The sequence below is a fragment of the Nycticebus coucang genome, chromosome 18, assembly GCF_027406575.1.
Source record: "Nycticebus coucang isolate mNycCou1 chromosome 18, mNycCou1.pri, whole genome shotgun sequence".
Lineage (NCBI taxonomy): Eukaryota > Metazoa > Chordata > Mammalia > Primates > Lorisidae > Nycticebus > Nycticebus coucang.
In genome coordinates this window covers 48,203,102-48,220,793 of record NC_069797.1, presented here as the reverse complement: position 1 = coordinate 48,220,793, position 17,692 = coordinate 48,203,102, and the positions used below count along the sequence as shown (strand labels likewise).

Genomic DNA, 17,692 nt, shown 5'->3' with positions numbered 1-17,692 from the left:
TAGAGACCGGGAAAGGACTCTCTAAGGCAGGATGGGCTGAAAGGAGGAGAAAACAAAGATCTGTATCAGCTTTTTGAAGGTGGGTAGATGATTAAGCTACTAAAAGTAATTAGAAGTACCTAAGACATGCCATTTTCAGAAATAAAATAGTTGGATTTGTTGAAATTGAGGTTATTGTGGGCATCAATACATTTGGGACTGATAATTCTGGTTATGAACTATCTGGCTAGCTAGTTAGCTATATATAATTTTTTTTTTTCTTGAGACAGAGTCTCACTTTGTTACTCTGGGTAGAATGCCATAGCGTCATAGCTCTCAGCAACCTCAAAGTCTTTGGGTTCAAGAGATTCTCCAGCTTCAGCTTTCCAAGTAGCTGGGATGACAGGCATGTGTCAGAATACCAGGCTAGTTTGCCTATTTTTAGTAGAGATGGGGGTCTTGCTCGTGTTCAGGCTGAGCTCATACTCCTAAGCTCAAGCAAACCACCAGCCTCAGCCTCCCAGAGTGCTAGAATTACAGGCATGAGCTACTGCTCCCAGCCATATACGTAAAATTAAGTCATAGGAACAAATGCGATATCCTGCAGAAACAATGTAAGAGAGACGAGAACTGAGGGAAAAGCCCTGAAATCACTAAAAAGACATTTATAGGCATAGTAGACAGAAAAAAAGAGGGAGTCGATGTAAACTCTAAGCCTTCAAGTTTTGCACTATTACCAGGAACCTACTCATCTATTTTCTATCATAAAAATCATTAGCTTAGCCAGGTGTTAAAATATGGCTAACCTGGAGGGACTAAAGTTTGCATAATTTTGAGAGGGACCTAGCTTTGTTTAAAAAAAAAAAAATGTTAAAAGCTCTAAAGCACCACTTTCAAAAATTATAATTTAACTTAATAGGAATAAGGACATTTACATAATGGCCTTGAAACCAAAGGGAAAAACAAATTTAAAGCACAACTTTAAGTAGTTATAACTTGACCAAATAAAAAGATTAATAATTATAAAAAAAGATAATTGCCCAAAGCCCTTTCGCATTCCCCACTGGCATTCACCATCTCCCTGAAATGAACACTGCATACTTACACAGTGCATACAATATGCCCCCTCCACCTTCCTTTCAAAATCTATGCTTTACCACACATACTGCAGAGAGGAACTTTCTATTTAAAAAATCAGTTTATGTCAGAATTTATTTTCATGGTGTCCCTTGATCCTAGGGAAGATTGTAGGGATACCAAAGTATTTCATGTAATTTTAGACTGAGCTAGAAGTACCATATGACTCAAATCACAGTCCAAAAGTCAATATGGTATGATGGGGGCGGGAAGAGAGTTGAACAGAAGGTGTCCACCTTACCGTCATCTTGGCTTATCCAGAAGTAATGTTTTCTATTATTATTTTCAAGCCAATCATTCTACAAAAAAATCTCTGCAATCTTGCCAAGATATATTTTTGCATCTAAAGGTCTTAGATGCCTTCCAGTCCCACCCTCACCAGCCTCTGAGGACACACACACACGTTTTCAGGTGGGGATGGGGTATAAGACAAATTATCTCTTTCTACCAAATGTCTCTCCTTTATCTCCAAAGTGTGGATAAGGAGGCCACAAGTGTAATTACTGGAGGAGTCTGGAAAGGTAATTACTGAACTAATCTCAAAAATGGTGGTGACCACAACAGAACTCCCTCTATCGCTGTCTGGGGCCTGGGAATGTGATAAGCATCTTGTGTTTGCAAACCCAGATTCTGTCCCAGAGGGAGTTCCATATTAGCAAATTGCCACAATGACCTCCGACACATGACTCGTTTTGTTTTTCTAATGAGAAAGCTGATTACAGTGGAATAACTTTAAGTTGTGACTGTTAAACAAGTTACACGTTTTGAAGGAAGGGAGAGAATGAAGAAAGATGGCCAGTTTGAGGAGCCTTCTTTGCGATCCTGTTGAATTACAAATTTGGAAGCCTAAATTTGCAAACAGCTTCAACTTCCTGTTTCCACTGATCATTGGAGAGTTGAAGTTTAATGTAACTAGGTTAAAAAAAAAAAAAAAAGTACTCTGTATAAAGCACGGAGCATAGAGACCACAGGGGAGAATGGCTATTTCCAAAGCTCAGGCACAAACGTCCTTGGAACATGTAAATGTCAACCCCATAATTCCCTTGGCTTCTCTGTTTCCTGCACTTTCTCACAAAATTCCAGAGAGCACCCGGTGTCCTCCTCCAATCCCTTCACTCTCACTAGCAAAAACAATCTCGTTATTTCATCCGCTTTGTCTTCCTTTAACAACCACAAATAGGCATGGTTTCCTTCCGGTCCCTCTCTCTCCCAGGCGGTTGGCTGTGCCCTGGCCTTGTCTCATCCTTTTGTGACGTGGGCGACCCCAGCACCTGCCCTGGCACGCCAGGCTCACAAAGGCAAGCACAGCCTGCAACCACGCTGAGTGCTCTGGACGCTTCGGCGGGCTCGGGCGGGCTCGGGCGGGCTCGGGTGCTGCTGCTCTAACCCCAGGAGCCCCAGAGCGCGCCCCCATCACCTGCACCGCTCACCATGGCCAGCCCGCGCCGCCTCGCGGTAGCCGCTCGCCTTTCGCCGGTGAAACTTTTGAAGTCACACTTTGGAGACATCCAGGTGGGTATCTGTGTGGCAATCCAGCGCAGTGACAAGCGGATCCACCTCGCTGTGGTCACAGAGGTCAACAGAGAAAACTCTTGGGCCACGGTAGAGTGGATTGAGAGAGGAGTCAAAAAAGGCAAGAAAATTGATCTGGATACCATATTCCTGCTGAATCCGTCTCTGAACTCTGCTGAAAGCCCCACGCCATCCAGACGGCCGTCTCCAGACACTGGAGACCAGCGTACAGCCACGCGGTGGGTCGCAGTGATCCCCCAGAGCAGCAAAACCCCCTCGGGGGACAGCGTGGCTGTGAGGGTCCCCAGCAACCCTTGTCTGATGAAACAGAGAAAGTCTCCCTGCCTGCGGGAAATCGAGAAACTGCAGAAGCAGCGGGAGAAGCGCAGGGGGCTGCAGCAGGAGATCCGAACGAGACGTGCCCTAGATGTCAACACCGGGAACCCCAATTACGAAATCATGCACATGATTGAGAAGTACCGCAGGCACCTGGACAGTAGCCAGGTGTCAGGCCTGGAGCCCCCGGAAGACCATCGGATCTGCGTCTGCGTGCGGAAGCGGCCTCTCAACCAGCGAGAGACCACCATGAACGACCTGGACATCATCACCATCCCCTCCCACAACGTGGTGACGGTGCACGAGTCCAAGCAAAAGGTGGATCTCACCCGCTACCTGGAAAACCAGACCTTCTGCTTCGACCATGCTTTCGACGACACGGCCTCCAACGAGCTGGTGTACCAGTTCACTGCCCAGCCGCTGGTCGAGTCCATCTTCCGCAAGGGCATGGCCACCTGCTTCGCCTATGGCCAGACGGGCAGCGGGAAGACGCACACCATGGGCGGAGCATTTTCCGGACGGGCCCAAGATTGCTCTAAAGGCATTTACGCCCTGGTTGCCCAGGACGTGTTTCTCCTCCTCAGAAACTCCACTTACGAGAAGTTGGACTTCAAAGTCTATGGGACGTTTTTCGAGATTTATGGAGGCAAGGTGTACGATTTGTTAAACTGGAAGAAGAAGCTGCAAGTCCTGGAGGATGGCAATCAGCAAATCCAAGTGGTGGGGCTGCAGGAGCAGGAGGTCCACTCTGTGGAGGAGGTGCTGAACCTCGTCAAGATAGGGAACAGCTGTCGGACGTCCAGACAGACATCTGTCAACGCCCACTCGTCCAGGAGCCACGCCGTGTTCCAAATCATTCTCAAGTCCAGGGGGAAACTGCATGGGAAGTTTTCCCTCGTTGATTTAGCTGGGAATGAAAGGGGAGCAGATACTGCCAAGGCCAGTCGGAAGAGGCAGCTGGAAGGGGCAGAGATTAACAAAAGTCTCCTAGCCCTCAAAGAATGCATCCTGGCTTTGGGTCAGAACAAGCCTCACACCCCATTCAGAGCCAGCAAGCTCACGCAGGTGCTCCGCGACTCCTTCATAGCGCAGAACTCCTTCACTTGCATGATCGCCACCATCTCCCCCGGGATGACCTCTTGTGAAAACACCCTCAACACTTTAAGATATGCAAACAGAGTGAAAGAATTAACTCTGGATGTAAGGCCCTGCCATCGTTGCCTCTATCCGACTGGGCATGAGGCATCCAAGATGTTAGAAAACCATATGAGACATTCAGAAATATCCCTTCAGAGGGATGCCTTTCTTAAAATGCCTTGCATACAGAAGGAGGAGGCAAAAGAGATTGAAGTAGTTGAAACGCTAGCCATTCCCCTGATGAAGGATATGACGACTTCGTGGAAGGAATCTCGCCAGTGGTGGGAAAACATCCAAAAGATGGCGGATGGGGTAAACCATGAGGTCGATTTTTGCATTGCCCAGTCATTATCCATTTTGGAGCAGAAAATTGGTGTTCTGACTGAGATCCAAGATAAACTGAAATTATTACGAGCTGACCTCCAAATCAAGGGCAAGGCAGAGTGAAGCCAAAGGCAAAAGATCCAATCTAACATGATGGAGACAGCGCTAAAGCTTCTACCACTTTTACACAGGAAAATTGCCCAAATTATCTAAATGTAAAGATCCTTCTGAAAAGCTTAAAACACCTTAAAATATTCTGGTCAGAAATGTTCTCTTCCTTCTTCTGTATTTCTATAGTTGGTTTTCATTGCGTAGAACAGGGGTTCTCCGCTGAGAATGATGTTGGCCCAACCACAAGACATTTGGCAGTATCTGAAAACATTCCAGGTTGTCACCACTGGGGAGTGGGGATACTGGCATGTCATGAGTTGAGGATCAGAGACACTGCTAAAACAGCCGGCAATGTCCAGGACAGCTTCTCACGACAAATACCTATCAGGTTGAATACTTACCTGAATGGAGAAGCCCTGCTCTAGAAGAAACAGCTGTGATGAAAACGTACAATTTACACTAGGGACGGAAAGTACTGTGAATGCCCTGCCTGGCGTGGGAGCCACTGAGAGATAGAGAGCATGGAGTCAATCTAACAATGATGCTCACTCATGAATCTTTCTCTTGTATTGCTGTAGAGGTTCAAGTGGTGACTAAGATCCAGTCAATTAGGAAGAGGGATTTTCTTTGAGATCGTGTCTGAGAGCCTAGAATTGAGATAGTTTATTTTTATTTTCCTTCTTTTTCTTGAATTTTTTAGTTGAAATTACAATGTATTGTGCTCCTAGGAGCAATTGAATAAAGTGTGTGTGTGTGTGTGTGTGTGTGTGTGTGTGTGTGTGTGGTTTTGCATAAGCAGGGCTTTTGCTGACTATGGTATCTTTAGGTTTTGTGTTTTTTTCCCCCCTCACCCTCTTTATCACATTTTGTACTTAAATGATTAACATAAAAACTCTTTGTGCATCAAAGTGGGGCAGGGAACAGGTCAGCAAAACAGTAGAAGAGCTCCAATCTAAAGTGGAGTACATCCCATGAAGCTCTCAAAACTAATGTGAGAAGCTTTGGTACCTTAGATCAATGAGATAAAAAGAACATTTTTCTGATTCAGGGATTACAAACTCCACCTTTTTTTTTCTTTTAAAAAAGGCTAATCTGATAAGCAAATACAAACATATTTAATAATCCTTTACACAAAGCAATCTAATCAATGAACTTTTTCTTGAGATATCACCAAAAAAGAAGGGCATTTTGCTTTCATATCTATCAGTTTCAAACTCCTTTTTAGAGAATTCAAGTGAAATGATTTGTAAAGCAAGTGCATGAAAGATTGAGGAAATTTGGAAACACAGACAAGAAGTTAAGTCCCCAGTTTTTGCTCTTACTTTTAGCAGGAATGACGTATTATTTTCAATTTGCAAAGGCTTCATTAGCATTAATGATATCTGGCACACAGCTCTACCATAGAGTAGCATAGTAATGTCCTAATAAAAGCTATCAGTGTAAAACATCTGGTCTTCAGTAATTAAATAATATTGTGGTCTCTAAATATTTTCCCTTCTGCTGCTTCATTAACACATGTGAAGTTATATATTATTAAAATAAACAAAACTTTGAAAACATCTTGTCCTTTAGAATAAGATGATCTTTTCATCAGTATGAGAATTTCTTTTTCCATTTCATTATGTTTGTATGCAATTAAAAAGTACAGGGTTAAGAATCTGACTTGGGTTTTGGTGCCAGTTCTATTTTATAGATATCTGTAATTCTAGGCAAGTCACCTAGCTCCCCTGAGCTGTTTCTCTCTGTACATACTACTCCTCCCCAAAATGGTAAGATTGGTTTTATTTTTTCCTTCCCTCCCTCCCGTCTTTAGTGGCAATGACTAGGTGCTTGTTTACTGTTGTTCTTATTGTGATCACTGTCTTTGTTGTTCTACTCCACCACCCATCGCCACTCCCGCCACACTCTCAACTTCGGATAGGTTGCTGGAAGTTTCAACATTCTCATATGATTTTTTAAATTTTATTTTAATGAAGTGTTTCAATGAAACATCAAGTCAAGGCAAGTGCACAAATCATACGAATACTGTTTCACGAATGTCTGCAAAGCGGATGAACCTATTTAAACACCACGTAGATCAAGACACAGAAAATAACCAGGATCTGGAAGCCTTGTTCCTGCCTAGTTCACTCTTGCAGCAAAGTTCCAATGTCGTCTTACTGAAATCATCACGTAGGTTGCCTTCTTAACTAACTTTTTTTTTTTTTTTCTTAACTAACTTTTGTAGGTATCACATACTGGACACTTTCTCATCTCTGTCCAGCTTCTTTTAATCAAAATAATCTGTGATCTGTTCTTTTATATTGCTCTTTATTATTGCACTCTATAAATAACTCATGATTTTTTTTTATTAAATCATAACTGTATACATTGATATGATCATGGGGTATCATACACTCGCTTCATAAACCATTTGACACATTTTTATCACAGTGGTTAACATAGCCTTTCCGGCATTATCTCAGTGAATAATATGCAGCCTTAAAGAAAGATGGAGACTTTACCTCTTTCATGTTTACATGGATGGAGCTGGAACATATTCTTCTTAGTAAAGTATCTCAAGAATGGAAGAAAAAGTACCCAATGTACACAGCCCTACTATGAAACTAATTTGGGACTCTCACATGAAAACTCATGATTTATAAATTTTATTCTTGATGGATAATTGAATTATTTCTGTTTTAGTCACTAATAATCCATACTGTAAATGTTTGTATACATGTTCTTTGGTGCACAATTTTATGTATTTCCACTAAGTATGCCTAGACGTGGAATTCTTTAGTCCCCGGTAGGTACATATTCAGCATAATAGATTGCTCCAAGTAGTTTTCTAAAGAATTTGTACTAATTTTACAATATCATCATCATCTCATGAAAATTTCTGGTCCTCCATGTGTTTCCATGTGCTTAGTGTTGCCATTTTAAGTAGCTTTTTAAATTTTACACATCCCGATATGGGTAGAAAGTGTATTTGATTTCTTTTTTTTTTTTTTCCTAATGGCTAATCACGTTAAACAGATTTACGTATCCTCACTGGCTATTTAGATCTTCTCTGTTGTGCAATAGATGTGTTCTGGATCTAAGTTCTTAAGGTTATTAAGAATGAGATGTCCAATTTCTTTAAATACTAAGTTTAACACTTGATATCTCAGACATTTTACTTCCACACTTGATTTTTTCTGATACAAAAGGATGTATTTGAATTCAAAATTTCAAAAAAAGATATTTAAACATAACCATGTGTGTAACATTGACATTAGCTTTTCATTTTTTAGGATAATCTTATCTAATCAATCACTACATCCAATAATGTCCATAATAACTTCTCCTTAGTATATTTCCTTTCTTTTTCCCTCCCTCCCTCCCTCCCTCCCTTCCTTCTCCTCTCCCCATGCCCCATCCCTTCCCCTCCTCCTTCCCTTCTCCTCCCCTTGCCCCCTTTTTTTCCTGGACACTCTATTGTTGCCAAGGCTAGAGGGCAATGTTGTCATCACAGCTCACTGTAACCTCATACTTCTGGGTTCAAGCTATCCTCCTGCCTCAGCCTCCGGAGAAGCTGGGACTACAAGTGCCCACAACCATGCCTGGCTACTGTTTTTTGTTGTTGCTTTTTGTTGTTGTTTGTTTGTTTGCTTATTTTTTGTAGAGATGAGGTCTTGCTATGTTGCCCAGACTGCTTCCAAACTTTTGGCCTCAAGCAATCCTGCCTGCCTGCCTCTCAAAGTGCTAGGATTATAGGCTTGGGCCACCACATCCAGTCTCTGGAATTTTCTTTGTGGGAGAAATTTTACAGATTCAATTCAAATCTGGATATGAGTTATCCAGATTTAGTCATAATATTTCTCTTATACCAGTTTTAATAAGTTTTACTAATTGTCATAAAGTTGTAATATACTTATTATCTATCATGCCCATACTATTGATTTCTAATTTTTCATTCCTCATACTGATAAATTGTACCTTCTCTTTTTTATTTTTAATTGGGGATATTTTATATGTTTAAAAAATAGTCTTTTTTAAATAAACAACTTCTGACTATTTTATATTCCCTATTGTGTTTTTTTAAATTCCATTTTTTTCCTTCTTTCTGTTTAATTTACTTTGACCAATTTATTGATTTCTATGCTTAGGTAACAAATTTGTCATCTTTTCTTGTTTATACTATTGAGATCATACATTTTCCTCTGAATACTGCTTCAGATTAGTCTACAGTATAATATATTTTTAGTGTTCAAATGATTTAATACTTAAATATCCAAAATATACATTTTCCCTAATTTTCCTAATTCTTATTTTATCAAAAGTAATTCAAACAACTGTTATATTCTTAGTATTATAATTCAAGTTGGTTAATCATGTTATTCAAATACTTTGTAGAACACTATTAATTTTTGAACTGTGTGTGTGTGTGTGTGTGTGTATATATATATATATATTTTTTTTTTTTTTTTCAGTTTTCAGCTGGGGCTGGGTTTGAACCCACCACCTCCAGTATATGGGGCTGGCACCCTGCTCCTTTGAGCCACAGATGCTGCCCAAGTGTATTTATATATTTTTCCTTTTAATTCTGAATATTCAGTTTATATCTTTTGAGGCTGTGTTACCAGTTGCATATAAATTTAAGTTCATTCTATATTGTTCAATTCACAATTTTATTTTTATAAAATTTCTTTTTATGTTCTTGCCTTAAATTCTGTATTATCTAATGTTAGCATAGATGTTATTTACATTCTTTTAGTTTGTATTTCTATAGTACATATTTTATTCCCTGTTTATTTGGAATCTCTCTGTTCTTTATAGGAAAGGTATATTGTTTATGAGCAACATGTAGCTTATATCAATTTATTTAGTTTTATTCTAATCCTGTATTATAATCTTTATCTTTTAATAAGATCATTTATTTATTTCATATTTAATATAACTCCTGATAGATTTATGTTTATGTGCACATTATTTATTTCCTATTTATCCACTCTGTGCACTCTTTCCCACTTTCTTCTTTTTTGTATTAAGTTATTTTTATTTTGTTGTTGATCATTTTCCCTCTGTTTGTCAGTTATATATTGTATGCTCTTTATTCGTGTTATCTTCAAAATTATGTCATTCTTTTAAGTTGTCTTTTTATATCTTACTGGAAAATGAAACTACTGTAAATATTTTAATTCATTTTTCTTTTCCCAGGTTTTATGCTTATATTCATTCAATTCTTCATATATTTATGTTCCCTCGATACAGTGTTATTATTTGAACAGTGATGATACATTTAAATCACTTATATGTTCTGATGTTGTTAATTCTTTACTGCTTTATATTTATTTTACTACTTCCAGTAGGGATCACTTTTCTTCTTGAGCAACTCAAATATATGTATATTATTGTAAGTCTGTTAGTGAAAATGCTTTTAATCTGGTCTATTTCACCTTCATTTTTAAGTATATCTTTGCTGTTTATAAAATTCGTGATTACCCTATTTATGTAGTTGCCCTTCAAGAAAGCCATTTCTTTTGTTGAATTAATTTTGCCCTCTGTATCAAAGATTAACTGTCATTTGCAAGAATGCTTTAAGTTTTTCTCTTTGTGTTGATTATCAGTTTTGTTTGTTCTATGATATAATAGGGTGTAGTTTTCTTATCCTGCTTTTGTTTTTCAGAAGTTTTTAATGTATCTTTACTTAAGATACACTTTGTCAGATTGGAAAATGATCGATCTTTATTTATTCAGGCATTATTTCTGTTTCTATCTCTTTCCTTCTTTGATTTTAATTAAAAGTATTTTCATGCTTTCCCTGCCTCATACTGATTTATCTGGTTTTCATTCATTCATCTCTCAATGCTTCAATCTAGATCAGTATTTTTCAAACTTTTTTATCTCATGGCACACTTGAACCTATAGTTAAACTTCATGTCATTCATTAATTTTTTTTTTTTTAATTTCAGCTCTTAGTTTTGGTTTGATTCTTTAATAACAGGTATCTGGTCTTTGGTCAAATTTTCTATATTTTTATTTTTTGAACATGTTAATTATAATAAAGTCATTTGTCTAATATCTGGCTTACCTATCGTCCTTTTTATTGTTTGCTTTTACTGTTAGTTTACTTCTTAAAAGCTCTCTCTCAGAACTGCCACAGTGGGGATTCAATTTCAACATGAAATTTGAAGGAAAAAAATATTCAAACCCTAGGAGCAGGCAAACTACATATCAACAAAATTCCTTCTCAAAAATTCTAATCCATCTCAAGTAAATTAAGGACATTTATATTTCATGTTGAAACTTAACAAATAAGGGAGAACTGCCTCTCCACACAGGTAATTAATGGTACCCATCCCTGAGAAGTGGGCACAGAGACTATAGGAAAATGCTGAATCTATCCTTTGCCATTTGAAGAAAGAAATTGTATTATTGGCAATGTTTTTTTCTAGTTTTTTCTTGTGTGTTGCATGCTACTTCAAACTCAGCACTTGCTGAGCTTCTGAGTGCATCAGAATGAGAACAAGTGGTTTCAGGAAAAAGAGATGTTCATTATTCTGTAAGCAAAAAAGGAAAAATGTCAGACTATCCCTCTCAAAATACCAAGTTTCCTGCAGGTAAGCAGAGAGACAAAGCTATTGTCCCATTTTAGGCTATTACCCTTTAACTGCAGTTAATGATTCTCATCATCCCATCTCTGCTGAAGACTAAGCCATGACCTCCACCCACTTGGGAGGTCCTTAGGCTTCTGCCAGTGAGGCACCTGGGCCTCTATCTCTGTATCACACAGTTCAATTTAACCATTTCCTATAACACAGAAAACAGAAGACATTCCCACTCCTGACCACTGCAGGGATGCCGGCCTCAGTTTCAAAAAGAATAGGGGAAATTTTAAAGAGACAGAAAACATTTTTGCCATTTTTTTTCAGACCATTCCTCTATTACAGGTTGAGAAATTGAAAAGCAGAGGAAAGTCCTGAGAGCCTGAGAGAAATTCAACATGTTTTCTTAACATTCTTTCAGAAGGACCATCTAAACCAACGTGTGTGTGTGTGTGTGTTTTGCCCAAGGATTCTTATATCCAAATTTGTTGAACACAACAGTTTAAAAAAAAAATGTTTGCTTGCTAACCAGTCTTATTATCTTTGCTCCTATTGCCTCAGGGTTACTCCTTATTAAGTACACATTAATATTTTCACTGATATTAGGATTTTTCCTGAGAGTATATATGGTTCTTGAAGTGCCGTGAAAACACATAGCATAAAATTTCATCTGAACATCATAAAATATTATGTAAATTAAAAACTCAGAAAATAAATTAATTGGGGTCCACTAAAAGAGAATTGTTGACAGTTTGTGCAGATGCCCCGAAGTTAAAAAGGAGGATTGCAAAGTAAATTAGCACTTTAACAAGATTGCAGGAAAAAAAATGTCAGAGCTGCTAATGTAAGAAAAATACTTTCAGTACTTTGAAAATATCCATTCACACACAAAATCTTGACATGCTTCTGTTATCTTATTTGTTAAAAAAAAAATCTAAAAAATACTCACTATGCTAATCTTGCAGAGTCATTCTGGAGAATCAACATACCAAGTCTCCTATGTCATCAATTCCATCTAGATAGAGGAGGGGGGAAATTATAGCTGTCTGTGTTTAAAAACAATGTTTTTGAGACAGAGTCTCATTATGTCATCCTCTGTAGAGTGCTATAGCATCACAGCTCATGGCAACCTCAAACTCCTAGTCTTAAGCGATTCTCTTGCCTCAGCCTTGCAAATAGCTGGGACTACAGGGCCATTTTTTTTGTTGCAGTTGTCATTGTTTATCAGGCCTAGGCCTCGGGGTATGTGGCTAGCTCAGTAATTACTGTGCTACAGGCACTGAGCCAACAATCAATTTCTGTTTTGATAAATCAGGCTGCCCAGTAGCAGAAAGTAAAATTCTCATGTGAGTGTCTCACACAAAATATGACTAGTCTTCATCTACCTGGACTCAATGTTCTAACTGTAGTCCCCTGGTTCTCCCCCATGAGAAACTTCACAGTACTTATGCAAATGCTATTCCTTTGATCCAGCTTCAGGGTTCCTCCAGGTTCTTTGTCATCCACTGTCACATCTATGCCACCCTCAGCCCCATAATAAAACATTTCACTCTTTCCTGACACCTACCAGTGATCCACCCTGATGCTCTGAGGTTTGGTGTCGCCCATTTCTTGACCACATGCAACTCTCTCTACATTTTTGGTGGACTTGCCAGGATGTCAGAACATAGGAATCTGAGCCCTGTTATTTCACCCTTTTAGTCTTTAAACCAACACAGGAATTTACCTTTACCCTGTAAGATATGGTCCAGAGAGAAAAAGACACAAGTCCACACTTGTCCCTCTAATATCCTTCTTTTGTTCTCTCCCATTCCCTAACCATTGTGATCTATTGGGACAGGAAGGCAGGAAAAACAATTGCTCATACAGAGTAAACTTTATGACAAGAATCTTACAGGACTATACTTTAGGAAAACTAAAACCCACCCTCTTGCACTTCTAAAAGCCTTTACTCTTAAGACCAATGGGCAATTCCAAAAGTCTGTTTTAACATTCAAAAATATAATGCTGACATATTTATTTTCCCTGGAATTTCTGTGTGAATGACCCTTTCCTCAAAGGCATGATCCTATAATTTCCTAGCTGCTAGAATTCTCCGTGAATACAAGAAATTATGTGTAAAGAGTGACGAAAACACTTGGGAAGGAACAGATACATCAGTCAATAATTCAACAGATTTATGCCTATGTCTTTTTCACCATAAGAACTAACATACTGAGGGAAGAGATCATATTACACTGACTGATTTCTATGTCCTCAGCATCTAGAATAGCACCTAGCACATTGGGGAAACAAATACCTGTTGAACAAAGACTTGTACATAAGGTGGCTCAAATATTCTTCACAACACAGTCATCCAGAAAAGTATTCACAGGAAACAGGGGCAGAAGCAGAAACAGTGAAGGGACTGGATAGAAAAAATTTAACGGAAAAGTAGAAGAAAAACCAGGGGAAGAAAAAAGAATAGTGATACAGAAAACAAGAGAATTTAAAGGAGACAAAGTAAAAACTATGTGAAAAAAATATTAAAAGCAGTGTTCCAGTAAAATAAAGATGGGAGTAAGTCAGTGGTTTTGATGATTTGTAGGCCGTTAATAATCTTTGAGAGATCAGAGTGAGTGAAATGGTTGGTTAGGAAGTCAGATTTTCAATGGATTGGGGAGTTAGACATCAGCCCAATAATGAGTGTGAAAGTGCTTCATAAATCCTACACCATTATCTCCATGTATTTACAAATACAATGAGGATATACAGCTTGTTAGATTTAGTGACTGTCTGTTTCTCGTTTGCCAAACTTTCTGAATTCATTTTCTTTTCTCTTTATCAAGCACACACAGCTAGGGCTTTAGTGTGGCATGTTACAATCAAATTAAAGAAACAGATGTTACATTTCTTTAATAATCTCTTATTCTTGATCCTAATTTTTCTCCATGCCCCAGGTTCACTGTCACTAAACAACCTCCAAATACTTTCCACTGTTTCTCCAAGGTCTGCTTCCTACTGCCAACGCCTTGCCAACTTGACCTCAGCTTCTTGAAGGCCTCTGATTTGTTTAGTCAGAGTTGATATAAATTTGAATGTGTCCTTGACTCCAATCACAAGGTTTGGAACACATCCTATTAATATCACTCCACCATTCCTCAGAACCTGCCCCAATTGCATTACTTTCCATAGCTTCCCTTCTCGACTTCCATATCCCTGATTTCCATTTTTCATAGATTCTCTGTCAATCAAGTTAACTTACTAGACATTACATGAACTTAAAATATAAATAATTATTCTCTGAGAGGCTTCTTTTCCTGACATGAGATGCTATTCTTCAAATAATCTCATTTTCACTTTCCTTGTAAGGACACCTAATTGCTAAAACATTAATACAAAGGCATAAAATCGGTAGGATTGGTTATATTTAAAATGATTCAGAAAGTCATGGATTAAGTAATATTAATTCATTTCTTAAAGAAAATGCTAACAAAATTAATATTTAAAAGAAGCAACTAATGTTTGAAATTTTTCTACCAGAAACTTATAACTTACCTGTTCAGCATAAGACCTGTTTATGAAGAAAAATAATCAAATAAAATAATTTCATACTTATTTTTATTGGAAAAACAGTGACATCTATTGTTCAATGTTATGTAAAATGGAATTAAAGATCAAAAGCAATGCCATATTTTTGTGCCATTCTTTTCAGAATAATACCTGTCCTAAATTTATTGTTCCAAAAGACTAACAGGTGATATTCAACAACTTGGTGGCTGTCAGTCTCCTGGGAAGTTCTATCCCCATTTTGTATTCCTACCCCTACGCCACCTGGACCTGACTAGGGGCCAACTCAGGATAGCCAGGTGCTACCCATGGCCTTGGTCCTGCCTAGGCCATCTCCCAGGTACAGCCAGTAGCTTGGCTCAAACCTGCCCCACCTGGGTAGACTGGGAGGAGAGAGGATGGGTGCTCCCAGGCCAACCAAGGGCAAGAATCTACTTCCGCTGACCTCTAAGCCCCAGCTCCTTACAGCACCCACCAGAGTCACTGCTGTGTTCACAGACAGGTACGACATGGACCCCCGCTTGTGCCCTTCTGTTACTGACCCACTTCTGCATCCTCCATTCCTCCAAAGTGTGCTACTCAATCTGGGGTTTCCTGGACTCCTAGGACTCCATAGGTTCTTCATCCAGAATTTGAGTCAGTTCCTAATGGCCCTTTGTGTGTCATAAAAAATCCAGCTTTTATACAGTTTCATTGATGACCATCTTGAGATTTTATTTTTGAGATAGGGTCTGGCTATATTGCCCAGTCTGGTCTCAAACTCCTGGCCTCAAGCAGTCCTCCCACTTTGGTCTCCCAACTGCTGCATTATAGGTGTAAGTCACTGTGCCCAGCAAGATATCTTTTTAAAAGAGATTTTCTTAGCCAATAGTTAGCACTTCCCTCTCTGGACCAACATCCCCTTTCCTATGAGTATTGTGGGCGTGGATCTTCCCTCACAGGCTCCTCTCCCTGGTGTGGCATCTCTGCTTCTGCTGGAACAGGCCTTTCTGCAGATGCTGCCACCTTCTATGGCACCCTTGGTCTGTGTGTCCGAGGGGCTTTGGGACCAAAACCCATGAACACTGTCTGCTCTGGACCTGGGAACTTGGACCAGGGCCTGTGACCAAAAGAGGCCACATCCTGCTCTCTGTGAGCCTCAACTGCCCCTACCTGTCAACAGAAATGCCTGTAGCCTTTAACCATGGCAGCCCTTCTCTCATGGCCCCCACACTGACCCAGAACACACAGAGCTCTGGTTATCCCTGGGTGTTTGGGATGACCACAAAAGAGAGGGGCATTGTTCACCTTTTTCTGCCAGTTTCTGCTGCAAAACTGAACAAGTGCCATTAACCCACAGTCACGGCCTAATTTCCAAAGCTCCAGGAACTCAACCTGGTCTTTGCAGAAACCACCTGCGTCTGGGGTCCAGCTCCTAGAGCACCCAGGAAAAGGACGTCACAGCCCAGCCTTTGCAGGACTTCCAGAAACAAGAACTGTTTGAGTGAATGTATCTCCTTATCCCTGCAAAACAACACCCAAACTGCAGCACCACTGTCTCCCCAGGAATGCAAGTGTCCCCAGTGGTCTGGCGAGGCAACTTCCCATGAGGGTCGGGGTGGTGGCAGAGAGGGCTTCTGTCCTGGCCACCCACCTGAGCTGAATGTGAACTTTCAGAATAAATTGTGGAATTTTGGATCCCCCCCCCCACAAAAAAAGAGTCAAATCAAATCCAGCTGATTATTCAGGATTATGAACATTTTAATCATTATCTGAAAGTCCCAGGATCTATTAAGGTTTTAAAAATAGGGAGAGAAAAATAAGACAATAAACATATGGAATAAAATTCTTAAAAGTGTCTGTGTTTTTCTATAGATATTTTTTCTCCTCATATATCGGTCAAATATAAAATATATTATTGAAACATATGAAAGCCCAAAGTAAATTCTGAATTCAAGGCAAGTCTCTCTTCTTATCTTACTTCCTTTGTTAGTTAGACGAGTTGTTTACCATCTTGGTTACAATTTATTATTGATAAAAATATGAATATTAAACTTTACCTGAAGGTGGTCAATTTCTGTCTAGTTCTTATTTTTCTTTCATTTTTTTTGAACTGTTAACTAAACTCCAGATTTATTTGGATTTCTCTGTATTTTCTTTTTTTTTAATTTTCTAATATTTTATTAGCCAATCTTTTTAAACATACAGTACAGTTGAAAGAATTATACAATGATAAACCATACAGGTACCACATACATTTTATAATTTTTTTTCTTTTTCTTCACATATAGGGAATTATTCTTAGGGAGGCCACAAGTTTTGTGCCTCTCATCACAGTGACCTCAGATTCCTGTTGGGTGTGTTATAAACAGAGGAGTCATTCTTCGGGTCCCCTGCTCTGAGCACAACCCTAGTTCTTATTTTTTATAAGATGTTATTCCTAGCCATTAGATTAAATAGAAATGCTAAAAGTTTGTAAATATCAAGGGGTGGCGCCTGTGGCTTAGTGAGTAGGGCACAAGACCCATATACCGGAGGTGGTGGGTTCAAACCCAGCCCAAGCCAAAAAAAACTACAAAAAAAAAAAAAAAAGTTTGTAAATATCAAGTGTTTATGAGACTATGAAAGATTGGAATTCTCAAACCCTGCAGGTTAGGAGTACAAATCAATACCCTTTCTTTGGAAAAGCAATTTCACAATGTTCTGTAAATTTCAGGATGGACAAACTGTACTATCCTGCATTCCCATTTGTGTAAACACTCTACAGGGAATTCTCATACATATATACAAGGAGATATCTCTAAGAACTACATCATTGCAGTATTGAAAAATTTAGAGTAGATTATCTCTTTCAGGAGAATGAATAAAATCTTGCATATGTACCTACTGATATACAATGCAATATAAACATAAAATGATTGAATTAAAGTGTCATCTATCAACATCAGTAAATATCAATTAAACAACACAAGTAAAAGAAACAAGTTCCAGAATCATATAATTAGTGATCTTTTATATAATGTAAAAAATCTTCATAGCAATTCTGTTCACAATTACAG

General features: G+C 38.9%; 1 protein-coding gene and 1 non-coding gene across 2 annotated transcripts; one reads left to right on the top strand and one right to left on the bottom strand.

Annotated features, from left to right (window-relative positions):
- Nucleotides 1–2,547: 2,547 nt before the first annotated feature.
- On the top strand, nt 2,548–4,548 carry KIF2B (kinesin family member 2B). The gene has a single exon (XM_053569891.1). The coding sequence runs from the start codon at nt 2,548–2,550 to the stop codon at nt 4,546–4,548; it is 2,001 nt and encodes a 666-aa protein (XP_053425866.1).
- Nucleotides 4,549–16,916: 12,368 nt separating this feature from the next.
- On the bottom strand, nt 16,917–17,044 carry LOC128571478 (small nucleolar RNA SNORA11). Its single transcript, XR_008375885.1, has one exon. It is a non-coding gene; the product is annotated as a small nucleolar RNA SNORA11 (small nucleolar RNA).
- Between the last annotated feature and the right edge of the window lie 648 nt (nt 17,045–17,692).